We start from the raw sequence: 25,675 nt of genomic DNA, 5'->3' as shown, positions 1-25,675 counted from the left end.
TGGTCGAGACGGCGGACCCGCAGCCTTCCAGGCGCGCTGCTTGCGGGTGCCATGTCGCTCATTGAAGGTGGGAGGACAGGGTAACCAGAGGTGGCACCCCTGAGGGTAACGTCACGTGGGGTAAAGTATTGCTTGGGCTAGTTTGCATCCCTCCCCCACCTGCAGTCCAAGCTGCAGTCCCCTGTTGGAGCGCACGTGAGACGAGGGCAGTCTGCCAAGCCGGCCAAGCCAACTAGTCGGGATCCGTATGAGTTCAGCCATGCGCAGGCGCACAATCAATCCCTCTCGCCTAACGCACGCAAACACCTGGACCTGGTCCCATACAGTCCCCTCCTCCCGTTGAAGGGATGTGCCTTGGCTGCTGCACATCATGCAAACCGAGGTTGCGCAACGCAACGGGCGCATTTGACTTGGGGACGTGGCGTGGCATCTGCCAAGATTTCCCGTGCTTAGGGGCAGGTTTGCACAATACGGTACGTGACCCTGTCCTCCTGATACGCCTAGTACTACGACGTCCTGGGATTTCCAACACAGTACAGCCCACTCTCGCGACCAGGGACTCGGGACAGGGGGACAACAGGGGTGACCACACGGCGCATGTGATGTGTTAGAAACGCACATGGGGTTCAACTGTGTGTTTCGGCTTGGCAACATAGTCCATGGCGGATTAATGAATACTTATGGGCTGGAAGTAAGCAAATCCTGAAGGACGCCGGTTATTTATATGGTTGCTTTGCAACCCAAAAGAGTTTTAAGAACTGGTGCTGGGCATGCTGTGCGGCGCACTGTGTCAAAGACATCAAGACGCTGGGCGCAGACCCAGGACCCCTTATGAGTTATGGTCCCCCCCCCTCCCGTGCCCAACGTAATCTGCGACATTTTGGTCCTGGACAGTCCCTGTAAAACAGCGTACAATACGTAATACAGTACAATATTGCAGATCGAGCGAGATCACGTCATGCGTGGGTGCTGCTCGCCTGCCTGGGCGCCAGTGCCCGTATCTTGTAGATGCCCTCAGGCCCGCGGCGTCTACGCCCGGAAACGTTTCCCGAGGGGGCAAGCCTCCAAGCTTCCCAAACGATTACGATACCGCCAAACCCGCGCGAACCTCCAAAAGATAGTGGCGGCGACGGCGGTGATGGTGGAGGGACTGGCCCCACCAGCAGCAGCAGCGATAGCGGCCCTGGGCCCGGCGGCAGCGGCCCTGTGCGGGCCCAGCAGTTGCGGCGTGCATGTGCGTAGCGGAGGGGGCGAGCAAGGCCACGTGGAAGAGGACAGCACGGCGTCGCCCAAGTAGCGGCGCCAGCGCGCAGGTTGAGGCCGGCCGGTGTCTGGTTAGCGGTCTTTGCTGGCAAAGCATAGCACAGCGCAGTATGTGGAAGGCCGCAGCAGTGAGGAGTGTTGTGGCTAGAGGATTCGCTGCTGTTTGGTTGTCCTGCCTGTGCTGGCTGTGCTTGCGCTGGACAGCGGGGCGCGACCCGACGCATGGCGGGCCGTGCCTGTACGAACCGACCCCGGCTATGTCCAGGAGATGAGGTAGACGCTTGCGGCCTCAGACTGGAGACGTGGCGTGGGCTCAGCCCACTTTTCCCTTGCGAGGGACTTTCTTTACAACGTAGATGAGCACTGCGCAGAGTGCCTGCAGGTGCAACTGTGAGTCATGAGTGTGGCGTTGCGGGGCTAGGTCCGGCGACCCATACCCTGCCCGCTGGGCCCCACTAAAACCCCATCGTATCTCAGAGATGACGCTTCTACGCGCTCTTGGCGCTTCTAGTGAGGGCTGCTCCCTCGTCAAGCCTCGGGCAGTGCGCAAATCAGCGTCCCATTCACTTCCGCCAGGAGTGGGTGCGTGGAGTCCACGCCCTCCCAGCCCTTGCATGCGGCGAACGGCCAGCTGTGCAAACTGTAGCTGTTGTGTGTGGTTACGTACAAGGTGTTGAGCACGACGTGCATTCCTGTCCTTGTAGAAACCGAGGCCCGGGCCGGGGGGCCCTTATAACGCCTGCAACACTTATATATGCAGCTAGTTTGGTCCCCAAATGGGGGTGCTTCTGCTCCTGTGAATCTAGTAACTAACGCGGCTAACCTGGCTGGGTCCGTATTCTGCATAACGGCCTGCATCCCGTGTAGCAGCCACGACTACACATCCGCGACCGCGCGAGCGCACGCCAGCTGGACGGGGGGCACTCCTGGCGGCGGTGGCGTCAGTTTTGTAGGCGGGACCTCATCAGGGTCAGGATCCGCCTCCGCTGCTTCCGTCGCCGCGGCTCCAGTGTTTACTGCTGCCACCGCCGCCTCCATGCCTCCTTGGGCCGCCGCCGTGCGCGACATCCCGCGCTGCCGCACCCGGCCATGACCTGTGTGTGTGTGTGTGTGTGTGTGTGTGTGTGTGTGTGTGTGTGTGTGTGTGTGTGTGTGTGTGTGCGCGCGTGTGTGTGTGTGTGTGTGCGTGTGCATCAATCAAGAATCATCCCACTCCTGGGGGCTTTCACTGAGAAAGACAGCGGAATGTATTTACATGACCGTAGCGCAAGTACTGCTGTGCACAGGTTTTTCATCCGGGTGGTCGGTCGTGCCCAGGATGGGATACCCGATGTGCCCCGGATGTGCTGTGGTCATGCAGTCGTGCCCCGGATGTGCCGCGTGTGCGTGCCCCCGATTTCCGTTTTCCCATCATATGTCCAAACGTCTTGCATCAAAACATTGACGCAATACGCGTTCTGGGCAACCCTTGTAGCGGCTGATGGTGATGTCACTGATGTGGGGGACTTGAAGGCTCCAGGAGTCCTGGGGCTGGACATCAGTTGCTATGCACCTGAGCGCCTAAACTCGGCATGCTATCCGATAACGCCCACGTACAATGCCTGAACAAGTGTTCCCCGGTCACGGGAAAAGGGGCTGAGCCCCTCCACAGTCTGAGGCCGAACAACCTCATTGCCCGGACATAGCCGGGGTCGGTTTCCACAGGCACATAGCCAAACCAGGTGCCTAGCAATCGCGATGCCACAGCAAAGCCAACCGCAGCCAGACGCAGCACAGTTGTCAACAGCCGCACTACTTGTCATGCCGCTACGCATGCCCTGCCAGCCCCACCGCGGACTGCTACCTAGACACCAGCCAGCTCCTCAGCCTGCGCGCTTGCGCCGCTTCTTGGGCGGCGCTGCGCTCTCCTCCTCCACGTGGCCTTTCCCGCCCCCTCCGCTACCAAGATGCGCGCACGCGCCCCCGCTGCCGCCGCTGCCGCCGCCGCCGCCGCCAGTCTGCAGCGATGCAGGTCGCTTGTGCCCCAGCAGCATCTCCACCAGTGCGTGCCGGATGTTGGTTGCGGAGTTGACGTCACGTCCCTGCGCCGTCGGGAGGGTAGAGTGAGTGAGTCCCACTGAGCCCACGACTGAGCCGTCACCCAGCAGCCGTCGCCCAGCCATCACCCTCTGAGCCCCACTGAGCCCACGGCTGAGCCCCACTGAGCCCCACTGAGCCCTCACCCACGCACTGAGCCGTGTCAACGTGTCATCCCCACTGTGCGGTACCCAGTTGGCGCGGTGGTCTTTGCCTGGTGTAGTCCAGTATGGCTTTCCTCTTAATTCTGCGCCTCGGGCTCTTTACCTCGCAACGAGTCGCCACAGTCGCCAGTCAATAGTCCATGGACGCGCGAGGTCGCTTCTCGCTCCGGCCGAGTTTTCCCTGCCGCGTTAGGGAATATAGGGAATATAGCAATCGGTTTGTGCCAGTATGGCACTTTTTGTCGGCACAACGCAACGCTTGAGGGGCCGTAGCTCAGGACGGCGGACGTGGGTGGATGGGTGGGTGGGGGGGGGAGGCGCGCACGAGGTTTGGGGGGAGGGGGGGTGGCGGGGATGGGGGGTGGCGGGCATGGGGGGCGGGGTGGGTGAGGGGGGCAGCGCACGGTGACGTCGTGATGGGAAGGCGGGGAATGCGTGTGCACAGATGGGGCGTACTGTCATTGCAACCTCCGGACGCAGCACTGGCGGGTCATGCGTGCGTGTGTGGTAATGCCTGAAAAGAATGCTTCACACACTTCATTTGTTGCCCGGGTCTGGGGATGATGCACCACAGACCACACAGTTGCGGGACTTGACCCGACTTGACCACCCTTTACCTGTCCATCGCTCACTTCCTTTGTTGCAGCCCATCGGCCTGCCGTAAAAAGGAATAAATGAAGGGCGGTGCTCTCTCAGGATGGTAGCATATGGATGCGGAAACGAGGGGAGAATCAAGGCTGTTGACGTCTTGTCGGCGTTACAAGCTGTTACAAGGGCCACTTCGGGCCTGCCCAAGGCCTGCCCTTCGGTTCTCATGAGCCATGAAGGCGAAGAACAAACATCACACGCACAGGCATAAACGAACTTATACGCCGTGATAAAGCATGCACGGTGCGGCAGGAGGAAGTAAGCCCCCAACTGAAAGCACCATACATCTCACATTGAATTCTTGGTTATAACAGGGACTTGCTGACGCTGCTCACAAGAAAAATCTGCTCTAGACTTGAGCGTGCCAACTGCGACAGACTGCGACGCCGACATCCTAGTCTGCGCCTTGCGCCATCAGAACTTGCTTCCGTAGAAAGCTCTCTCCTCTTTCGATCTAGAAGATGAGTACATCCGCATTGAGTTGACATGTGTTGATACCTAATAATAATGCTGCTATGCATGCGCCCTGACGTGCCCCTACTGCCATGGAGTGAATGCATGTGATAGCGCCAGGATCGGCAAAGGAACGTACAGTCCCCTGCGTAAGCCCACCCGGACACCTACTCAACACCGACCAGCTACCTTACAGCCTGCTGCACAGCATGCACGACTCCCTGCGCGAAGACCCCACTGCCAGTACTTAATAACAGGGCACGAGTACAACAGCATATACAGTACAGTATAGCGATAACACGCTCGGTTGTCAGCAATTGTCAATTCTAGGTTGGCTCGCGGTAGGCCTCCCTGTTGGCACCTTACGCCCGGCGCGTGCGCCTCCTGCCGCCCTCCAGCAGGGAGAACGTGGGGCAGCACTCGGACCGGCTGGCGTCAAAGATGGACGCCTGCAGCCGGCCCTGCAGCGCCAGTACCGAAAGGTCGGCGCAGCTACCCACAGCCGTGAAGCAGAAGGTCGTGGAGGAGGCCTGGGCGGAGCATACCAGGCAGAGCATGCATCTTACTCGAGTTAGCTCATGATTTGAGCACGAGTCGAGGAGGGCCGCGGCATGAAATGTCCATCAAAGAGGCGAAGCCGCAGCGTGTTCACGCTTGCTCACCTCCGCTGGGGTCAGCCCCAGGGACGTCCACTTGAAGCTGGCAGCGTCAAACTGAGGGTAGTGGCTGGTGCTGGTGGCGCGGGACTGGCCGTTCACCTTGAGCTTGGTGACCTTGAAGCGGCAGCCGGGAGCTGCATTGTGAACACAGGTGCAAGCGTGTGGAAGTGTGTGCAGAGGAACAACGAGACTACGGTTACAGTGTGAACAGCATGTTTCCGCGCCACGGACTGACGCAACCCTAGAGGCGCCCAGCAAATTTGCCGCATACCGGTACTCTCGGCTCCCTCGTGACGAGCACCCTGTCATGTCCCGCCACTTACCCACAATGAACTCCAGCTTGTCCATCGTCATGCCACAACAGCGCCCGACGGGAGTGGCGGCGTCACTGGGCGGGCAGCCACTGGGATCAGCTGCGTCACGGGTGCTCACAATAACGCAGTAGGTTGCCCAGGCAGATGCCGCCTGGGCGCTGCTTGCGGATGAAGCCACGCGCGTCAGGGGGCTCAGCAAGTAGGGCTGGTCCTCACCCGTGCTGGTGCGGCAATTGTGTGTCTACAAGTGGTCGGAAGAGCAAGGCATAAATGTCAGTACAATCACACAATGTTACATAATGGCGCATGCTCATGCTCATGCTCATAATGGCGCACTGCGGCTTAGTGCCCTGGCGATGCCTACCCTCAGCAGCTTCGGCGCCGGGCTCGGAGGAGCGGGAGAAGGCGGCGGGGGACTTGGAGGTGGGCTAGGAGGCGGTGGGCTGGGGGGAGGTGGGCTGGGGGGAGGTGGGCTGGGAGGCGGCGGGCTGGGGGGTGGGCTAGGAGGAGGTGGGCTGGGGGGAGATGGGCTAGGAGGCGGCGGGCTGGGGGGTGGGCTAGGAGGAGGTGGGCTGGGGGGAGATGGGCTAGGAGGCGGCGGGCTAGGAGGTGGCGGGCTAGGAGGAGATGGGCTAGGAGGAGGAGGGCTGGGAGGCTGCGGGCTGGGGGGTAGTGGACTGGGAGGCGGCGGAGGGGAATATGTCGGGGGCGGATAAACAGGAGGCGAATACGTTGGGGGCTGCGGGCTTGGGTAAGCAGGGCTCGGTTGCAGAGGGTACGGTGGCGGGGGCGGAGGCGCACCAGGAATCGATGGATATGTAGGGGCGGGTGATGGAGGGTACGGTGGTGGTGCGACAGGCACTTCAACATGAGGAGGCTCGGGGCTGGGGGGAGGAGGTGGCGAGGGCGGTTCGGGGCTGGGGGGAGGAGGTGGCGAGAGCGGCTCTGGGCTGGGGGGAGGAGGTGGCGAGAGCGGTTCGGGGCTGGGGGGAGGAGGTGGCGAGAGCGGCTCTGGGCTGGGGGGAGGAGGTGGCGAGAGCGGCTCGGGGCTAGGGGGAGGAGGTGGCGAGAGCGGCTCGGGGCTGGGGGGAGGAGGAGGCGAGGGCGGCACGGGGCTGGGGGGAGTAGGAGGCGAGGACGGTTCGGGGCTGGGGGGAGGAGGAGGCGAGGGCGGCTCGGAACTGGGGGGAGGAGGAGGCGAGGGCGGTTCGGGGCTGGGGGGAGGAGGTGGCGAGGGCGGTTCGGGGCTAGGGGGAGGAGGTGGCGAGAGCGGCTCTGGGCTGGGGGGAGGAGGAGGCGAGGGCGGCTCGGGGCTGGGGGGAGGAGGAGGCGAGGACGGTTCGGGGCTGGGGGGAGGAGGAGGCGAGGGCGGTTCGGGGCTGGGGGGAGGAGGTGGCGAGAGCGGCTCTGGGCTGGGGGGAGGAGGAGGCGAGGGCGGCTCGGGGCTGGGGGGAGGAGGAGGCGAGGACGGTTCGGGGCTGGGGGGAGGAGGTGGCGAGGGCGGCTCGGGGCTGGGGGGAGGAGGAGGCGAGGACGGTTCGGGGCTGGGGGGAGGAGGTGGCGAGGGCGGCTCGGGGCTGGGGGGAGGAGGAGGCGAGGGCGGTTCGGGGCTGGGGGGAGGAGGTGGCGAGGGCGGCTCGGGGCTGGGGGGAGGAGGAGGCGAGGGCGGTTCGGGGCTGGGGGGAGGAGGTGGCAAGGGCGGTTCGGGGCTGGGGGGAGGAGGCGGCGAGAGCGGCTCTGGGCTAGGGGGAGGAGGTGGTGAGGGCGGTTCGGGGCTGGGGGGAGGAGGTGGCGAGAGCGGCTCTGGGCTAGGGGGAGGAGGTGGCGAGGGCGGCTCGGGGCTGGGGGGAGGAGATGGCGAGGGCGGCTCGGGGCTGGGGGGAGGAGGAGGCGAGGGTGGCTCGGGGCTAGGTGGCGGCGGGCTGGGCAATTGTGCGGGTGGTGGCGAGGCAAGGGACAAGGTTCCACAGGTGGGGCACACCGTTGCGTCATCTGCCTCGCGGAACAGGTACCTGTTGGATAAGGGTTCGTTGGAAGCCATTATGCAGGATCGCAACATGCAACCATGAAAATGAGGCGGCCGCACGCAGGCGGCGCCCTAGCTAGCGAGTGGCTGGTCCCTGGCGACCGCACGACTCACTTGCAGTTGCCGGCGGGGTCGTCACACAGCTGCGACACCGTGCTGCAGGCGGGCCCCGCACCCGCTTGGTCGCTGGTCGAGACACAGAACTCGGTGCCGGCCGCTGACGCTAAGTCCAGATTCAGATTGCGGAAGATCACCTACAAAAGGGGCGGCAAGGGCGGCCCATTGGAGGGACGGGAGCAAGTCTATAGACAGGAGCAGGCCAGACGACGGCAGCCGCCAAGTGCGCGGTCGTCATCCAAGGAGCTTGACCCGATGTGACAACATACCGCCCCGACCCGCTGGGTGGCCCCACCTGTGACGACTTGCTGTAGGGGCCGTCCACACTGGCGTCCGGATAGAACTCGCCGTTCACAGTGAAGTCCACGAAGCGGCCCGAGCAGCCGTTGGCTGGTAGACAGGTGGGTGCAGGTGCGCATGTCAAGGGCGACAGACAGGTTTTAAAGCACGTTTGGCCGCTGAGTGGTGTGTGACGGTCTAATGTGCGGCGAGCGGCATAGCCACCCAGGTGCGCCCGCCCCGCTCACCCACGCTGATGAGGACCTGCTGCAGCGGCTGCGCGGCCAGGTTGGTGCAGCAGGGCAGCTGGCTGGACCCGCAGCCCACCACCTCCAGCGTGAAGCAGAACCTGGTGTCAGCGAAGACCACCGGGCGTGCGCAGCGCGTCAGAGATCAGCCATGGTGGCAGTCGGGCCCCGGGTCCGACGCGCACACTCCCTACGACTTCACGCCCGCAACCCCACCAACATCAGGCAGCATATTCACCACTGCGCACCTTAATCAGCAATACCTACCGCGACCCAGTCGTAAGATCAACATCGGGGTCCAGGTCGGTCACCACAGGCTCTGACAGCCGGTAGGGCGCGCAGTCACAAACCGACGTCTCCGGCAGGCACGTGCATGGCGCAGCCTGAGCCCGGCGGCGCGCATCGTTGATGCGTACGTATCCGCCCTCGCTCAGTCGGCGACCAGCGATCCTGCCGCCGGGTACAAGGCAAGGCAAGGGGCCCAATGAGCGGTGCCGACTGAGGCTCAGGTCCCGTCCAGCACGATTGCAGTCCCGAGCCCGCCGGAGCCCTTGCCGCCTTGTTACACTGCTTCCTTAGCGCCTCAGAAGTCCTTGCGACCTAGATCCGACCAACTTTACTCACGAAGTCTCAAGCGTGAAGGGATTGCAGGCATAACCGACTGTTTCACAGGGCAAGGAAAGAGACAAAGACTAGCTTTAGCAGTCAGTACGTGCAAAGCGTTACATATGTTTAAGCCGCAGAACGCCCTCCAAATGGCCTCGTTGTGAGCACCCCGCCGTTTCAGCTGTCGCGCGCTTCTGAAACAAGACAGCTTGAGCAAACCAAGGCCCATCCCGCACATTGGTCTAAGAATCGCTCACCAGTGATAGACGCGACAACCAAGGTCGTGACGAATGCAGAAAGCAGGAGCGGGTGTTGCGCCATTTCGCTGATGGTTCGCCGACGAACTTGAGCGCTAGTCAATAGTGCCAGCAAACCATCCCTACACACCTGACATATTGTATTTATGACACTTGCGCCCGTAAATAGCGCGATGGGGTGCAGTTTGAGCGCGGGATGGGCTTGGCGCCAAATTCCACCGAGAGTCGAAACAGCCTGGGCAGTTGGGTTGGCGTCTCAGCCAGCGCGAATTTCCCAAGTACCTGTCCGATTCTAGACTGCATGATGTTATAATAGTCTCGTCCAGGGGCATGTTCGAGTGGCGGGTTTCGCGTTGGCGGGGCTGGCGAGTCGCGTCCTCAGCGAGAAGCGCCCCGGGCCAGCCCTGGCGCAATACCCTCGACGCGAGAGGCGACGGTTAGGCGGTTCGGCGCTCTGGGTTGAATCACCCCACTCAGCACTCGACCCCCAAGCACTATGACCAAACGTTTCTCGTATGGCGGGGTGACCGCCCAGGGGGCATACCAATTGTAGTCCTGACAGGTCCTGAGTTGCCCAGTCTCACCCAGGGCGTGCACGCCGCACCGTCCAAAGCCCAAACCATCCCAAATGATCTTACGTGACATTTTTATGCTAAGACACGTTGTTGTAAGCTCTGGGGTGGCCTACCAGCTCGTCGAGCTCGCAAAATACAGCAACATGCCCCGACATTGTGCACGAAGAGCTGGCTTTAGCCTTCTTAGAGAATTTCAAGCAGCTACTTATATTCCAATATAGGCGCGGCAGTAGTAAAACACTGGGGAATTGGCTGCTCGAGGGACCCCGGCCGCGAAAATGCTGGCCGGCAGAGCCTCGCATTTTGCCCTGTGATGCATTCTAGGCCAATTACATGTATGTATGATTTAGCTTGTTGAGTGAGGTGACTGAGGGGCTGATGCCTGCGGGGCTGATTCGGCTCGACCGTGCCAGCACGTACCCATCGAGCACGCTGGCTGGATCACCAAAACATGCCCAAGTCGACTTCAGACGAGCTCATGCAGTCCTCCCACGCTACCAGCAAGTGAATATGATCTATGCGGAGGGACTGAGAGCGTGGGGGAGTCAGGTGAGACCTGTTTAGCGTCGGGGAAGCACCCTATCCGCCCCCAAGACGGCCATGCAACAGCATCAGACACACACACCGCAACGCCACACGCGGAAGGCAGAGCCTCGGTTGGCTGGTGCCTGTATGGCGCTGCACCTGATTAAATTCCCTATCCTGCCAACTGCCTAAGCCATTCAGTGCAACAATAACGCGTCTGCGATCCGTGGCACCAATTTCAATGCAACATACGTTACCGGTATGGCCAATCCACTAACGCGAACCTACACTAAGACTTACGGTTGCCTGCCTGCCTGCTACCTGCCTGCCTGCCTCCACACGCAACCTGTCCCCCGCCTTGGCCCACATGTCTAGTCGCGGTCGGGCCGATTGAGGCGCATACGTCGCCGCGCCTCCTCAAGCACCGCGGCCACCGTCTGCGCCTCCTCGGGCGACACCAGAGAGGGGTCGACCTTCAGTGGCGGTGGGGACAACAGGCAACGGGGACACCGGCATTGGATGCAGGAGCAGCACTCAACAGAGCGAACTGGGCCTGCTGATGCATCCGTCCAGGGCCTTACTTGCCTACACATACCCACACGTGCAGATGCCCCCAATCTTCCCCCCATGCTCCCTCCGTATGCCCCCGGGCCCCCTCCACGGGCCCCCTCGTGCCCCGGCCACACCCTCGCCTCCTGGCTGCCCCCTCCCTCCCCCCCCCCCCCCCGGCCTCCCCCCCCCCCGGGCTCCCCCCTCACCGCCAGGTACTCTCTCAGCGCCTCCACCGCCTCGGGGTAGCGCTTCAGAGCGAAGTAGCACAGGCCCTCGTCCCGGGCCAGGGCCGCCAGGCTGGACGCATCCCTGGGGCCGCCTATTGCTGCTGCGACCGGTGCCGCTGCGGCCTCAGGCGCTGCGGCCTCCAGTGTGGCCCGCATGAACTTGACCACCGTCAGCAGGGAGTCCACCTGGTAGGAGGGGGGCGTGTGTCGTGTGTTTTATGGTCGACGAGACAACGCAAGGGGTCGACACTGCAAATTGGCGCCGGTGCCACTTGCCGATCCCTGATGGCGTCGGCCGGCATGCTCCTGCAACCCGGCACCCGGCCTTGATGGGCACCCGGCACTGGGCACCCGGCCGTACCACAGGCCAAGGCCCCCAAGATCTACAAGGGGGCAATGGCGCAATACCCACTGGCTAGCAGACCCCTGGCCACTTGCCACCCGCTCCTCCTGCCCCCCCCCCGCACACAAACACACACCTGCTGTGTGGATAGGTAGATGGAGCGCAGGTTGGACAGCATGCGGAGCAGGAAGGTGCGGGGAGGCAGTGGGCGAGACTCCTGCACATTGATTGAAGCGGAGGAACGGAACAGCTTTTTGGGGCGTGTGCGCCTGTGTCGTGCCGCATGCCGCACGTACGCATATCAATGACAGAGAGCCCGCAGCCACCACCCACGCCCACCCATCCGCCCACGTTCCCCACCTTCAACAGCTGTGGGTCGATGCGCACGGGCGCTCCCAGCAGCTCGCTCAGCCGCTCCTCCGCCTCCGCCGGGTAGCACACCTCCCCGCCCCTGAGGCCACATGTAAGGTGCGCGTGTTCAGCAACAATGCACGAGGGCAGAGGCCGACACCTTGTGTTTGGGAGCGTTTAAGGGTGGTCCACACGGCGGTCACATGAAGAGCTGCCGCATGCTGTTGAGTCGATCCGGCCAGGTGTTCGCCCCGACAACAACCACTGCCCACAACTTCTGCAGCACCACATCGCAATCCAAGCTTCACGCACGCACTTGAAGGCATCGATGAGCACCTCTAACGGCTGCTCCGCCTCCTCGTTAGCATCGTCATCCGCCGGAGCTGCGGGGCCCGCCCCCGGCCCGAACCCCGAACCCGCTGCAGTAGCCGTCACGCCCGGCGCTTCCGTTTCCTGTGTCCCGCCGCCGCCGCTGCTGCTGCTGCTGCTGCTGCCAGCGCTGGGGCTACCGACATCGGGGCCGGGACTAGCGCTGGCTGGTCCCCTCACTGGCTGTATCATGAAGTGTCCGGGCAGGTTGACGCCGCGCAGGGTGAGGCCCAGGCGCCGGCCCACCTCCATGTACACCAGGCTGAGCGTGATGGGGATGCCTGCTGGCACAGCGGCAGTGGCACAGCCAGTCCCACGAGGGCAGCAGGCGGCAGCTCAGGCTCGGCATGGCAGTCGCGCGATTGAGACCAGGGGAGGAGCAGCAGGTGACAAAGCAGGCGGGAGAAGCAACTCGGGCTTGGGAGTTCAGCCGGAACAGCCACGTGCTTTAACGTGCCCGGGCTCGTCGTCTTAGTTTCCCTACTCCCGCCCAACCCTCCACCCACCCACTCGGCGCTCCACCACCTTGTTGATGCAGCTGTTGTCCGCCGAGTAGTAGTCCTGGGAGGAGGACAAGGGCCGCGGTGTCAGAAATCTAAACGCTGAACACATACCGAAGGCATCAAGTTCCACCCAGTTGTGGGAGCCGCCCTTGCCCTCGACCTCCACCACATCTTCACCTCCTGGTTGCCTCTGAAGCCGTAGTCCACATACATGACCTGTGAGAGGGCGTGTGGGGGCGTGTGAGGGAGTGGGGGTGACCGACATTGCCGCAGGTTGGCAAACACTACTGACTGGAGTTCGCGGAGCGGGCAAGCGGCATCCACCCGGCGTATCGGTTGAGCCCCCCTGCGCTCTGCACGACAGAAAGTGTGCCCTCTAAGAGCTGACCCACGGCAGTCCTCAACTGAGCGCGGCAGTGGGAACATATAGACGGTGTAAGGCCCCAGACTGCACGCGCTGGTGGCATCGAGGTGTGTCTTGCCTATTACAACAGCAGCCTTCAATATGCTGTGTGTACACTTTGCAGGCCCGCCCCAAGCCCTGCACCCAGCCACCCACCCGATTGATGGCTGCCACCACTCGCAGCGGGTAGCGCCGCTCTGCCTCCGCCGGCAGCAGGGCAGACGCCTGGACGTGGTGGTGAGTGCGTCGGTGGGCGGGGCGTGTGACATGCTACGCCTGGCGGCCAGGTGCGACAAGGCGGCAAGCACAGAGGCCGCAACATGCCATACCCACTGCACTGCCCTAGCCCGACCTCACATAACACAGTGACACACCGCATGCCCACCGCACCCAACTTCACCCCTGTTGGTTACGTTACCGCGGGGCCTACCAGCCCAAGCCCACGCCTCTGCCGCCGGCTCACCTTTCTGGCCATGTCATCCAACACGCCCCGCACCTCCGCCTCATCCAGCTCGGGGTACCTGTGCCGCGCAATGAGCAGCGCGCCCTGCAGGAGCAGCTCCGAGCAGGAGGCGGGGGACGAGGACAAGGAGGCCGCCGCTTGAGCGCTACTGCTACTGCCGGAGGCGCCGCTGCTACTGCCGCTGCCGCCTCTCCCTCCGCTGGGCCCCGGCTGTTGCTGCTGCTGCCGTAGCTCCACCTCCGCCAGTTGCTCCATCAGCTGCCTGTACTCATCCAGCGCCCTTAGCTGCCGCATGCGGGATAGCACACCCGCACCCAGCGTCAGCGGCTCGCCCGCCTCGCCCCCTGGGGCCCCACTGCTGCTTCCTGCCCCGGCCTCCGACCCAGGTCCGCCGCGCTCCGCACCTCCTGAGGGAGGGCCCTCGCCACTGTCTCCGCTGTCCATGGCCTGAAGCCGTAAGAGGTACAAGCGCTGGGGTCGGCCACACGCTGGCACGCCGCGAATGCTGCTGGAGCCAGGGCACCACCACCACACCACCTGTCGCCTTGCGCAAGGGCAGCAAGCCGGAGGGACAGAAGGTCTCGCGTAGTTTGCTGGGTAGGCTGTAGTGTCACAAACATTTGCAAGGCTATGCGGCCTGGGACTCAGACTGCGACCACGCCACGCCAGCGCCATCTGGACCTTGGTCTTGCTAAAAGACCCTCACGCCGCAACAGGACCTAACGCATACTTAGGCGTCTGCTTCCTTTGCTGCGCGTAAAATGTCAAACGAGAAATCCTTGGCAGCCTGAATTGGCGGATCGCATGAAGAGCGGGATTACTGCACAGCCGCTGAAATACAATAGAGCAATGTGTTTGTGCTTTGCGGTGCAATTACAGTAGTATGTTTGCCTTGCTAATGGGCTAGCTAACATGGAAGCGCTGCAGCGCCAACTCGACGAAGTGGAGGTGCGTTCTTACAGCGCAGGCGTGGCTTATGGTACGGTTTGTGCGCTGTATAAGATTTTTAAGGGTGAACGCGACTGGCGCGCTGGGACAAACTTGACGCCAACCCAAGCGCTGACCCACCGCAGGCGCTGCACGCAGTGTACCCACGTGAGGGCGCTGACGGGTTGGTGCTGACAGAAGAGCAAGAGGGGGTGCTCCTGCTAGCCCGCGAGGTGAGGCGATCATGAGGATGGTGGCGCACTTGCAAGTCGCGTGTCGCACTGTCGCATACACATACCAGCCCCTGCCTCTGGCTCTGCCTTCAGGTTGTGGAGGCGGCGGGCGCTGGTGCTGCCACGGGGCCCGCGCACAGCAGCCACGACCTGGACGCACTGCCGCTCCTGTCCGGCACCGTGAGGTTAGGGTGGGATGGAGGCGCTGGAGATGTCGCGGCAACTTAGCATGTGGTGGGTAAGAAACAGGGCGCCGGCTGCAAACGGCGTGCCTACCCTCTTGCCCGTAGAACTGAACATGCCTCGACTTCACAGCAAGAGGCCTTGGCAAATACCAACGACGCAGTTAACTGGTTTGAACTTGTGCCCTGCTGTTAGGCCGCCCCGGCTGCTGTTGGGCGGGCAGCCTGTGGCGTTGCGGTTCGTGCTGCCGCGGGCCTACCCATTGCCAGCGCCGGGGCCAGGGCCAGGGCCAGTACACCGCCAAGGTGGGGCCAAAAGCGGTGCTGGGGGCGATGGTGGGGCTGAAAGCGGTGCTGGTGGGGCCGAAACCCGTGCAGCAGCAGCCCAGGCACAGGGCGGGATAGGGGTGCAGGGGCTCTGTACGCTGCGGGCATGACGCGGGAGGGCCGCTGTCAGGGGGATGGCCATGCGTGTAGCGCGGCGCAGTGGTTGTCAGCGGGCGCACCCGAGCCTGGATCAACCCACATTGGCATGCAGAGAGGGAAGGCACGGCCACTGTAACGGGCAGAGAGGACGAGGCGGACCAGCTGCTGGCGCACTGCGCGCAACTGGCGGTGGAGTGCAGCGCGCCCAGGTGGGTTGCGGTGGTGGACACGGCGGGCCACGGGTATACACTAGGGCGAAGTGTTGGACATGCCGCGGTGTGTTTTACCTGCCATCAGCATGGTGTGCGCGTCATGCTTGGCCGAACGTGGCATCGCGTCACATACAGTGCTCGCACCCCTGCCCCTGGGACAGGCACGTGCATGAGGCTCTGAGTGGTGCGGTGAGGGCAGCGGCGCAGCGGGAGGTGGCGGCGGGTGGCGGCGAGTGCCTGCTGCTGGCCCTGGAGGCACTGCGGGTGAGTACCGTAGTAGTGCCGGCGCCTGAAGCGATGGCCACGCGTGCGGTGGCCGCCAAGTGCTGCTGCAACAGTCTTTGTCGTGCCTGCAGCAAAGAAGCGTGGTCACGGCATACCGTATGTGCTCTGCTGGGATGTGTTGCGCGTAGGAGGCAGTGGCAGAGGCAGAGTCATTGGCAACGGCTGGTAGCTGCTGCGGGGAACCCACTTCAAAGTGGCCTGCGGGCAGTGGCAGCAGCAGCACAACCGCTGCAGACAGGAGCACCAGTAATGAAGCCAGCACCTGCGGGTTGCTGTGTGTTCTGGTGTGGCTACACCACCTCAAGTCGCTCACCAAGCGAAAGCTCATCGTGCAGTGGGCGCGGGAGCTGTCACTGGCGGGGGCAGTCAAGCCGGGCTTCCCAGGTACGAATGAGTGTGTGGGCAGACCGACGTTTGGAGCGACTGACGAGGACATTGGGCGCTGTCCTGACGCATGCGTGTGTTCTTGGGCATACGACCGGGCTCCCGGGGCTGGGGCATGAACATCCCCGGCGTTTCCATTGTGCTGATTGCTATTTCCTTTCACCGTGCACCACCGCCTTTCGTGCTCACCCCTTGTCGAACGGCATGCAGGTGTGGTTGTGGTGGAGGGCTTGGAGCCGGATGTGCGGGAGTTCTTGGCGCGTATGCGGTCCCTCACCTGGCAGGTGGGTGGCCGGGCAGGTGGGCGGGTGAAAGCGTAGCTGTGAGGGTGGCGTGGCGTGAGGTGGCTGCACAATGACATTGCATTACTGCCATGATCGCAAGAACACGATACTCCATTGAGTAGAAGCACCATACAGACTCTACTCGGCATGCACGGTACGTCGTGTATCACCTGAACCCACCAGCGCCCATCCGCACATGCGCAACACGCACCCCTACAGGCTATGCAGGTGCGAGGGGAGGACCTGCTGCCGCTGTCGCCTGCTGAAGCAGCTTCGCTGACATGCGGGAGAGCTGCGTCAGGGGCCGCCGGCACTCCAAAGATGGCGGGGTTAGGCGCGTTGAAACCCCAGGAGCCGACGAGACGGCTGTGCGGGTCATTCAAGGAGCTGGATGAGAGCGGCATGGGGCAGCTGGGGGAGATGTGCAGAGAGGGTGGATTGCAGCATATATTTTTGACCGCTCTCAAGCTGTGAGTTGGACCAGTGCTCTCACCTTGCATCTTTGTGCCTCGAATCCGCCGAAGGCGGAGTAAAAGTTTTGGGTTTGGGGCCGCGCTTCTACGGAGCGTAGACATTTGTGACGAGGCTTTAGCGGTATCTAAGACGTTTTGAGGGGCTTGCCCCAGAAGTAGGGGTTGGTCCTGGCAACTTGCACCAATGTAACTAGCGGATTGTCATCTAGGTTGGATTGGAACGTCCTTCGGGAGCAAGCCTACTATAGCTAGAGTAGGCCGACGGCGATGCAGGCGGCACGCCCCTGGGGTTCAGAGCAGGGTGATCGCTTTCTGCGTCAGTAGGCCCCTCTTGTAACAAATGAAATGACCCAGGTCCCTTTTGACAAGGGAGCGAATCTCCGCGTTTGTTGCATCCGCTTACGGCCCAGCGTTTTTGGGCTGAGCCCCCTTCCTGCCTGTCTGGACCCCCAGCCTTAGGCGCGTAGCCCTCCACAGTTGTTGGGCTGAGCCCCCCCCCCCCCCCCCAGCGAAGCGGCCCAGGGGGGGGGGTGAAGGCAGGGGAGGGCTTCGCCCTCTCCGCTGCCCGGGACAAGCACACCGCCACCGGAGGGGGTGCGTGCCCGACATGCATGTCAGTATGGTACTGGTAGGTACGTTTCAATGTTTCTGAATGACTGCTACCTACGTAGTGACTGTCACTGAGGAACTGCGGACGAAACGGGAGTGCCTTGTAGAATCGAGAAGAAGGAGGCGGAAAAGGTCAGCCGTCACACGGACAGCGGTGATAGGACGATATCAGGCTGCATCAGCCTTACTTCGTTTGGGTGGTGTAATGCAGCAGTATGAGTTGAACAAAAATCCCGCTCATTGCTCATTCATGTTTCAGATATTTGGCGCTCGCATAGTTCGGGGGCTCCGCAATTGTTACGGTAATGTGGTTCAGTGCGGTCATCATGCTTGAGCCACATGTTTGAACAAATCTTGAACTGGCGTAACCGTAGTGCTTCCAGACAGTGAACTCCAACGCTTGCCGAAGCTCAAGCAGGCTTAACCTTATTGAATTCAGGTCTACTGTAAACATGTCCATGAAAGGGACACAGCGCAGTCCGTTATGATATGAGGAGTTCACTGAGGAGTTCGCGAAGGGCTGGTGGCGCCTGGTTGCTTCAAGTCACGCTTGTGGTAGCCTTGAATACATATGCGTTTGGGCAAGATGATGTCTCAATCGCCAGGGTCTCTTCTGGTCGGCAAACGGTTGCGGCGATGGCAAACCCGTCCGTTTCGCTAATTCTGCTTGAAGCCGAGTGGATGACGCTCTACGAGGCAGACTGCCCACCCAATGCGCCCGTGCTCATAACCCGGAATTTGACGCTGCGGGGCAATGCGGCGCGCCCCACTACGCTGAACCTGAACTTCCTGCGGCACAAGGTTCGTCTATGTCTGGGGTAGTGGGGCCCGAGCCACTCCACCTGACTCCACCCACGCGCCTAGCATGTCTGCCTTTATTGTCTGTTGTCACTTGCGCCTACTGCATCTTACGTTATGAAGCCCTCTGCATCTTGTTTGATCAAGCGCTTCGTGCTGTCTGTCCCCTGCCCCTGCTCACAGTTCCGCTTGCAGAACGGCACCATGATACGCTTGCAAAACACGATTATTCATCGTTCACGAGCTGGGCCCGCAAGTTTGGCGGTTGGAATGGATTTATTTGCGCCAACCTTACCCGGTGCGTGGTGCGGTTGGCTTCAAGTACGGCGGCGGAGCTGTGGTGTGCAGGATGTAACGATGCTGCTAATGCGCTTGTACTTGCACGCCGCATGGGCACTTTCCAACGAAGCCTACCGTGGGTTCGAATGAACCTGTATTTTCAATTGCCACTTCCCCCCATTTGCGCACACAGGTGAGGAGGCTATTCAGTGGATTGAGGACGGCTACACCATTTACCCAGTGTGCTTCAACGTCGAGACGTATCGGACATTCACGTAGGGACCTGCGCAAGGCGACCGGGAGCAAGGGCGTGCCTTCCGGGATTATAAATGCAGTCCTCTATGTGCTTTGCGTTGCCAACTCCTTGCCACTGTTTTGCCGCACACGCGCAGGACGGTGACGGCGCACAACCCGCTGCCGCCGCAGCTGCCGCCTGGCAACGCGTGGGAATTGCCGGTACCAGTGCCCTCACCGCCGGGCGTGTGCAAGAACGTGTCGGATGCGTTGACTCCGGATGCTGACCCCTCCGTGTACCCTCTGGACCGCTGCTACGCGCTGTCGGTGCGCTGCCTGGTCAGCTCCGTGTACGGCGCAGACCTGCAGCCGGTATCAGGCAATGCCGTGAAGAACGGCTACCTGGTGAGTGTGTGACGCAGGCAGGGCGGCTGGGGGGGCATGTGACGAAGACACGGTGTGGTGCCGAGAGACACTGGTGGCTGCAAGCACGTGTGTGCTGGCGTTTGCCGCGGAAATGGGTTCTGGGCACAGATTGGCGCGATGCCAAAGCCAATCTCATGTCCTATCGTAGCGCCCACCTGCTGCATTCCCGTGCATGCCTTGCGCATCTATGTGTACGATCCCGTCATCTCACCCCTCCCAGTCGGTGCTTGTACTCTCTGTGATATACTCACCTAGCCCGATCCCATCATTCGTGGACGGCTACCCTCCCCCTTTCACTTCCGACCCAGGTGCACTTGGAGCGCATGATCAACTTGTGTCCCGAGGTGCTGTCGAGCGAGTGCATCACGACGAGAGGGCCCCTGGGTGAGGCAGCGCGTGTCAAGCCATGGAAAGCCAGTACATGCTGTTATGTCCCAGGTTCACGTGGCCACGTGCTGGGCACATGTGAAATATGTATGCATCCGATTGACGGTAGCCTGTCGGTGGAGCCACAGAGCAGGAAACGGCGTTGTGCACCAGTTCCTTTGCAGCGGATGTTATTGGTGGCTTTAGCCAGTCGACATAGAAACCAATACTGTATATTGCATCACATGATATAGTGATGTAGCGCATCGGCGTTCTTGAGGTCGGGAGAGACGATCTAGCAGATGCGAGTGCACTTACCGTATGGGGGTAACTAGTGTACTGCGATGCCTCCCGCCCTCCCTTGCGCAGGCTGCGCTGCGCTGTGGCACAGCCAGAACCGCATGACGTGGCTGGACGGAAACATTGGCGCTGGCTCGCCCCCGCCCCCTGCACTGACACCTGGCGGCAACGACACCTTGGGCGGGGGTCAGGGACAGGGACAGGGGCAGGCAGGGGCCCCGGACAGCAGCGGAGGCAACTCCGCAGGTGTACCGGTTGCAGCCATCGCAGGCGGTAAGTGCCACAACGCCTCGGTCTTGTGAAAAAGCAAGGCCATTGGTAATACTTGTCCTGTCTCAGAGCGACAACGCATGCAACACCAACAGGCATCGCTGGAGCGGTCATTGCGTTGGCAGCTGCGGCCGGTGCCGTGCTGCTGGCGCGCCGTCGGCGCCTCAGGCAAGCCCACAATGCAGTCGAGGCTGGGTCGGATGCAAAGGGGCCGGCAGTGCACACGAAGGCCACTGGGGATGTGGAGGCGCCGACCTCATTTGAGTCGGGAGGTTCTCCCTGCAACAGCACGACCAGCAGCGGCGACGCAACGCATGTTCAGACTCTTGCCTGCCCCACCGCAACCGACTCCAGTAGCGCTGGCGTGGTTGCAGCTACAATCGGCAGCTCTGGTCGTTCCCAGGCAGTGGCATGTAGCGGCAGCAGTGGTCCGGGCAGCGGTCCCAGGTCCGCGGCCGAGCGTGTGCCGTCACCCTCGCCTGGGGCCACGCCCACCGCAGCCGCAGCCGCGTCAGCAGCCGGTAAGGCCAGCGGAAAGCTGGCCCTGCCGCCATCTGCCGCATCTGTAGCCCAGCGGGCCCGCCGCGTGGCCACCGGCAGCGGCAGCTCCAGCCTAAACAGCGCAAGCCCAGCAGCGGCATCTGCGGCTGCCGGCTCCACACTGGCGGGGCCGCCGGTGAGCCGCCTCACGCCGCAGCGCAAGGACCTTCACACAGACGCCTGGTTGGAGATGTCAGCGCTGGGGCAGCCGGTCAACGCGCCCGGCGACAGCACGGCGGCAACCTCAGCGCAGGAGTCGCCGACAGCAGCTGCAGCAGCAGGGGCTGCAAAGCTAACGGACCCAGCTGCAGCCGCGACCGATGCCGGTGTTGCAGCAGTTGCTGCAACTGCGGCAGTGGTTTCGGACGCAAGCCTGAATGCCGGGGACGGCTCTACCCAGGAGCAAAGTGACAATGTAGTGCGGCTTCTGCCGCAGGTGCTGGGCCGCGGCGCGTTTGGTGAGTATTGTGCCTAGGCTTGCACAGAAGCTGGAATCCGTGCACATGTGTATGCTTCAACACATGTCGCTCTCCCTCTTACCTCTGCAGGCAAGGTGTACGCGGGCGTGTACCGCGGCCGCCACGTGGCAGTGAAACTGTTGATGGGGCTGGGGCCGCACCAGCTGGCGCCACCGGTACTCGCAGCAGCAGGGCTGCCGGCGCCACCCGGCGAAGGCACGGGGCCACAGGAGATGGCGGCGCCTGCTGTTGGCACTCCTTCTGCCGTCCGTGCGTCGGCAGTCGCACTACCTCAACATACAGGCAGCCCCAGCGCAGACGCCATCAACCCGGTGCACATACAGCAGCAACAGGTGGCCAACACCAACGCCGGTACTTGGACTGTGACTCTTGCCGCGGCTGCAGCCTGGCTATCTCCTGTCAGGGGTGGCAGCAGCGCCACCGAAGTAGTGCCGCGGTTGGGTACTCAGGGTCAGGGGCTTCCAGCGGCCAAGCAGACGGGCTCGCACGAGGCTGACGCCACCGGCACCACTGCCGGCGGCGGTGCTACGTTCTCGACAACCGGAGAGGGCCCCTGCTCTGCACAGACCTGGGTACCCGGGACTTCCAGTGCTGGAGTTTGTGGTGGCGGTGGCCGCAACGGCGTCAAGTGGGAGGCAGCAGAGCACACTCAACAACAGCAAACGCCTCTGTCACAGCACCACCCGGCACCTGTTGTAACGGTTGCGGGTGTACAGAATGCATCAGCGCAGGACAAGGCGCAACAGCAGGAGGACATCGAACAGCATGGCCCAGCGGGTTACCAGGAGCAGCAGCAAGAGGCTGTGGTGTCGGAGCACCACAACTACACGACTCTGTTTGGAAAGCCAGCAGCTGCTTCGCGTGCCCCTGACGCTCCGGTGTCCAAGGCTGCACCAGCGGCTCCAGATGCAGCTGCCACCGCTGCCGCTTCCACCACTGCAGCTGCAGCTGTTGCTCCTGCCGTGTGGTATGACCCGGAGGAGTTGGAGCTGTTCACGCGAGAGGTGCAGGTGAGGCGGGCGGCGGGTAGGGTTGCGTGCGTGCGTGACCATGCATGCATGCATGCTTCCTGTGAGCCGCCCTTTGATGAGCCCTCGTGCCCGCTGTTGCCACTCCCACTGCTGCTGCTCAGGTGCTGGGCCGCCTGTCGCACCCCAACATCGTGCGCCTGATCGCGGTGTGCACGGCGCCCCCGCGGCTGAGCCTGGTGATGGAGGCGGCGGAGACGTCGCTGGACAAGGTGGTTTACGGCGGCGGCGGTGCGCCCGGGGGCGGCGAGCTGCTGCTGCCGCTGCCCAAGGTGCTGCACATCGCGGTGCAGATCGCTCAGGGCCTGGCGTATCTGCACCCCACGGTGTGCCATGGCGACCTGAAACCCGCCAACGTGCTGCTGAATGGCGCGAGCAGCGACACGCCCGAGGTCAAGCTCACGGACTTTGGCCAGGCGCACATCCGCATGTCCACCACCTTTGGCAGCAGCAGGGCCACGCTGGGTGCGCTGGACGCGCCGGCGGGCGGCACCGCGGCATTTTGCGCGCCCGAGTGCTTCGACCAGGCCGGAGGACGGGCCGTGGCCGTCACACACAAGGCGGTGGGTGTGGGGTGGGTTGGATGGGGAGAACTACATGTGGTAGATAGCAAGAGGGCGTGGAGGTGTGTTTGGCGTGCCCGCTGTTGTTTTGCGGTCATTTCTTGTTCTTTGCTGGCCCTCACAGGACATCTACTCCTTTGCGGCGGTGCTGTGGTGCATGCTGACTGGCCAGGAGCCATGGCAGGGCCTGGGAGCGGTTTCCATCGCAGTGCAGGTTGCGCTGCGGGGTCGCAGCCTGCTGTCGGTGCCTTCGGGGCTGGCAGAGGAGCGCTGCCCGCCCAAGCTCAAGCGCCTTCTGGCCGAGTGCTTCGAGCCGGACCCGCGCCGGAGGCCGGCGGTGAGCGGAGCGTGTATGCGCATGCATGCAATGGAGCTGCAGAGAGCGACGTGCTTGCATTTGCCTTTGTAGTTGGTGGCTGATCTCTTCCCTGCTGCCGCGCTCGCTCCCTTTTTTCCTCCTCTTCCGTACCTAATTAGGCTGCCGAGGTTGTGAAGCAGCTGATGTTGGTGGAGGAGCAGTGGGTGCGCAGCAGGGCCCAGCAGCAGCAGCAGCAGCAGCAACAAAGGCTAGAGCGGGAGCAACAGCAGGTGGCGCAACCAAGTCATCATCCTCAGCCGCGGCCGCCCGCAAACGGCAGCAGCAGTGGATCCGGCGCAGGCGCTCGTGTGCCGCCGCCCAGATCATCCGCAAACTCGACCCTCTCAACGCTAGCAGCAGCCACTGCGTCATCAATGGATCTTGCGGTGAGCGCAACCGCCTCCTCCTCTACACGCGCCTTCCGCCCGCGCTCCAGCGATCCTGGGGCACTGCGGCCGCCACCTCCATACGCACCGCTGCTGCACGTGCGCCAGTGCACCGCAGCATTGGGTGCGACAGCGGCTGAACCGGCGGGCTGGGTGCTGCCTGGCGCGGGCAGCCTGCATCGCCGTGAGTTCTGGGAGAGCCGCGGCTCTGCTGGGACCAGCACCAGCGGCCTGCTGCTGCCGCCGCTGCGCCCGCTGCACGCGGTGCGCGTCACCTCAGACACGGCTGACACCTCGAGTGGCGTCGTGTCAGTGCTGCCGCTGCTGGACAGCATCCGTGGCGGCCGCATGCACATGTGCACCGGCATGTGGTCAGCTCAGCCCGTGGTGATGACGCCGCAGCCGGTCGCGCCCTCACAGCAGGCTGCCGCAGTGGCGCTGGCCGCCGGTGCTGCGGTTCGGGTGAGTGTGTTGGCTGCAAGCAGCCGCCGCGCTATGGCGGCCGCGGCAAAGGCACTGACAGGCGCGCCGCCGCCGTCGCGGCCGTGGCGTCCACATGACCCTCCGCTCGGCCTGCGGACTGCGGAAGCTGATCGGCAGCAGGCAGCGCCACATGTCGGCTTGGAGCTGTGCAGGATCGATGCCCGCGGCTGTGACAGCGCTGAGGATGCTGCAGATGATGGCGGCCGCGCGATGCACCGCCACCAGCAGGGGTAGCTGCCGCAGCTGTAGCACGCGCCGGCGCGGGAAGGTATCTCAACTGCAGTTGCCAATGCTGACGCAACAATGGCTGCCCAAAAAGATCACGTATACTTTGCGCTCGCCGCAGTAGCCCAACCGATTAACCGATGCACGATGTAAATGAGGCTCAGGGCATGATTGGTGAGGTGCCGGCATCAACTTGGTCAACTGATGAGTGTCCCGACTGGGCCACAGTAAGTATACTGTTGTGGAATTCGGCTACTGACACCGCCCCTGCCTGCATGATATGCGATTACTGGTGATTCCGTGTGAACGTGCACGGCGCGTGCTGGCGAGCACCGCACGGTATGCTGTATTTTTGTAGGCCGCAGCGGTGAGAAGTGTTGTGTCTTAAGGGATTTCCTGCTGTTGATTGCTGGCTGTGCTTAATAACAGCGGGACGTGGCTGGACGAATGGGGGGCCGTACCGACCCCGGCTACGTCCGGGAGATGAGGTAGACGCTTGCGGCCTCAGACTAGAGACGTGGCGTGGGCTCAGCCCACTTTTGGTCACTGCTCGGTGCTCGGACGATTCTCTGGGCACATGCTACATGCAACGTTCATGTCTACAGCTTCAGCACAATCCCTTTTTCGGACATCATGTGCTGAGCCCCCTGAGCGAAGCGATCCAGGGGGGGCGGCGGCGGTGGCACCGCGCCTACCGGCGGCAACAGCAGCGGCCACGGCGTTGGGCCCGGTGGTGGTGGCGGCACGGGCGGCCCTGGGCCCAGCGGCAGTGGCGGCGCGCATGTTCGGAGCAGAGGGGGCGGGCAAGGCCACGTGGAGGAGGACAGCGCGGCGCCGCCTTCAAAGCGGCGCCGGCGCGCAGGTTGAGACCTGCCGGTGTTGTCTGGTTAGCGACCTGTGCTGACGAGGATGGCGTAGCGGGCAGTCAGCTGCAGCGGCAGGGGTGTTTTCCTTGCTGTCTGGTTGGCCTGCTGCCTGCTGCACTAGTGCTTGATAGCTGGGCGCGACTGGGCACATATGGCGGGCGGTGCCTGTACCAACCGACCCCGGCTATGTCCGGGAGATGAGGCTAGTATCGGAACCTTCGGCCTCAGACGGAGGACGTGGCGTGGCGGCACAGCCCACTTTTCCCTTGCAAGGGAGAGCCACCTTTTCGTGTCTTGTCAGGTCTTGTCGGACATCATAATTTACATTCTGACACGCATGCTCTTGCATCCCATGTCCAGTAACCCCGCAGCACGCTCCTTACGACTCTGTGTTGCCTGGGACGTAGCTGATGGTTTCGTGCACGTGTCCACAAAACAGTACCGTACCTGAGTAAAGTGTTCATGCCATACTTCATCGGCGGCGAAACTGAAGGGAAGTCGGAAATGCTCTTTCGGTGGATGTTTAGCTGATAGAGGTTACATGTGGGACGACAGCCGTGGACTAGCCAGGGCCCCAAAAACGTACGAGACACGCACGCTCACCCGAGGAGGGATCCCCGAATGACCCCCATGCTCCT

The 25,675-nt window shown here is 62.7% G+C and overlaps 5 protein-coding genes across 6 annotated transcripts; 2 read left to right on the top strand and 3 right to left on the bottom strand.

The window, feature by feature from the left end:
- Positions 1–2,502: 2,502 nt before the first annotated feature.
- On the bottom strand, positions 2,503–3,715 carry CHLRE_11g483301v5 (uncharacterized protein). The gene is made up of 2 exons (XM_043067791.1): positions 3,486–3,715; positions 2,503–3,344 (listed from the first exon to the last, which is right to left on the bottom strand). Exon 2 carries the CDS (start codon positions 3,294–3,296, stop codon positions 3,126–3,128), a length of 171 nt encoding a protein of 56 aa, XP_042919796.1. The 5' UTR covers positions 3,297–3,344; positions 3,486–3,715; the 3' UTR covers positions 2,503–3,125.
- A 533-nt stretch (positions 3,716–4,248) lies between these two features.
- Positions 4,249–9,385, bottom strand: CHLRE_11g483250v5 (uncharacterized protein). The gene is made up of 11 exons (XM_043067790.1): positions 9,111–9,385; positions 8,872–8,908; positions 8,515–8,697; positions 8,248–8,348; positions 8,016–8,110; positions 7,718–7,857; positions 6,456–7,589; positions 5,942–6,020; positions 5,587–5,818; positions 5,267–5,397; positions 4,249–5,134 (listed from the first exon to the last, which is right to left on the bottom strand). Exons 1-11 carry the CDS (start codon positions 9,172–9,174, stop codon positions 4,967–4,969), a joined length of 2,364 nt encoding a protein of 787 aa, XP_042919795.1. The 5' UTR covers positions 9,175–9,385; the 3' UTR covers positions 4,249–4,966.
- A 617-nt stretch (positions 9,386–10,002) lies between these two features.
- Positions 10,003–14,205, bottom strand: CHLRE_11g483200v5 (uncharacterized protein). The gene is made up of 9 exons (XM_043067789.1): positions 13,422–14,205; positions 13,115–13,183; positions 12,733–12,771; positions 12,559–12,613; positions 12,000–12,333; positions 11,693–11,783; positions 11,469–11,549; positions 10,969–11,175; positions 10,003–10,683 (listed from the first exon to the last, which is right to left on the bottom strand). The coding sequence occupies exons 1-9, from the start codon at positions 13,863–13,865 to the stop codon at positions 10,582–10,584; spliced, it is 1,422 nt and encodes a 473-aa protein (XP_042919794.1). The 5' UTR covers positions 13,866–14,205; the 3' UTR covers positions 10,003–10,581.
- A 100-nt stretch (positions 14,206–14,305) lies between these two features.
- Positions 14,306–17,176, top strand: CHLRE_11g483150v5 (uncharacterized protein). Of its 2 annotated transcripts, none has more exons than XM_043067787.1 (9): positions 14,306–14,369; positions 14,495–14,581; positions 14,675–14,766; positions 14,960–15,069; positions 15,302–15,398; positions 15,563–15,665; positions 15,815–16,070; positions 16,281–16,354; positions 16,574–17,176. In XM_043067787.1, the coding sequence occupies exons 1-9, from the start codon at positions 14,334–14,336 to the stop codon at positions 16,826–16,828; spliced, it is 1,110 nt and encodes a 369-aa protein (XP_042919793.1). In that variant the 5' UTR covers positions 14,306–14,333; the 3' UTR covers positions 16,829–17,176. The 2 variants fall into 2 exon arrangements, with proteins under 2 accessions (XP_042919793.1, XP_042919792.1); XM_043067788.1 differs by having other exon boundaries at positions 14,336–14,369; positions 14,675–14,815.
- A 519-nt stretch (positions 17,177–17,695) lies between these two features.
- Positions 17,696–25,661, top strand: CHLRE_11g483100v5 (uncharacterized protein). Its single transcript, XM_043067786.1, has 11 exons — positions 17,696–18,237; positions 18,418–18,532; positions 18,707–18,788; positions 18,906–19,152; positions 19,482–19,557; positions 19,909–20,112; positions 20,205–21,107; positions 21,198–22,138; positions 22,261–22,719; positions 22,844–23,056; positions 23,197–25,661. The coding sequence occupies exons 1-11, from the start codon at positions 18,073–18,075 to the stop codon at positions 24,178–24,180; spliced, it is 4,389 nt and encodes a 1,462-aa protein (XP_042919791.1). The 5' UTR covers positions 17,696–18,072; the 3' UTR covers positions 24,181–25,661.
- Positions 25,662–25,675: the final 14 nt, after the last annotated feature.

The sequence above is a fragment of the Chlamydomonas reinhardtii genome, chromosome 11, assembly GCF_000002595.2.
Source record: "Chlamydomonas reinhardtii strain CC-503 cw92 mt+ chromosome 11, whole genome shotgun sequence".
NCBI classification, from domain to species: domain Eukaryota; kingdom Viridiplantae; phylum Chlorophyta; class Chlorophyceae; order Chlamydomonadales; family Chlamydomonadaceae; genus Chlamydomonas; species Chlamydomonas reinhardtii.
This window is presented reverse-complemented; position numbering and strand designations above follow the sequence as displayed.

Bases quoted from the DNA above. Each gene is read 5' to 3' on its own strand.
- CHLRE_11g483301v5 (XM_043067791.1), bottom strand. From the start codon at position 3,296: ATGCTGCTGGGGCACAAGCGACCTGCATCGCTGCAGACTGGCGGCGGC.
- CHLRE_11g483250v5 (XM_043067790.1), bottom strand. From the start codon at position 9,174: ATGGCGCAACACCCGCTCCTGCTTTCTGCATTCGTCACGACCTTGGTT. The intron at 8,349-8,514 runs GTAGGTATTGCT...CGCTGACACCAG, and splicing joins GATCTTACGACTGGGTCGCG to GTTCTGCTTCACGCTGGAGG. The intron at 7,858-8,015 runs GTGGGGCCACCC...CCCCTTTTGTAG, and splicing joins CCTACAGCAAGTCGTCACAG to GTGATCTTCCGCAATCTGAA.
- CHLRE_11g483200v5 (XM_043067789.1), bottom strand. From the start codon at position 13,865: ATGGACAGCGGAGACAGTGGCGAGGGCCCTCCCTCAGGAGGTGCGGAG. The intron at 13,184-13,421 runs GTGAGCCGGCGG...CACCACGTCCAG, and splicing joins TGGATGACATGGCCAGAAAG to GCGTCTGCCCTGCTGCCGGC. The intron at 12,334-12,558 runs GTGGGTGGAGGG...CTGTGCCAGCAG, and splicing joins GGTGGTGGAGCGCCGAGTGG to GCATCCCCATCACGCTCAGC.
- CHLRE_11g483150v5 (XM_043067787.1), top strand. From the start codon at position 14,334: ATGGAAGCGCTGCAGCGCCAACTCGACGAAGTGGAG. The intron at 14,767-14,959 runs GTTAGGGTGGGA...CCCTGCTGTTAG, and splicing joins CTCCTGTCCGGCACCGTGAG to GCCGCCCCGGCTGCTGTTGG. The intron at 16,071-16,280 runs GTACGAATGAGT...AACGGCATGCAG, and splicing joins AGTCAAGCCGGGCTTCCCAG to GTGTGGTTGTGGTGGAGGGC.
- CHLRE_11g483100v5 (XM_043067786.1), top strand. From the start codon at position 18,073: ATGGCAAACCCGTCCGTTTCGCTAATTCTGCTTGAAGCCGAGTGGATG. The intron at 18,238-18,417 runs GTTCGTCTATGT...CCCTGCTCACAG, and splicing joins TGAACTTCCTGCGGCACAAG to TTCCGCTTGCAGAACGGCAC. The intron at 19,558-19,908 runs GTGAGGCAGCGC...TCCCTTGCGCAG, and splicing joins CACGACGAGAGGGCCCCTGG to GCTGCGCTGCGCTGTGGCAC.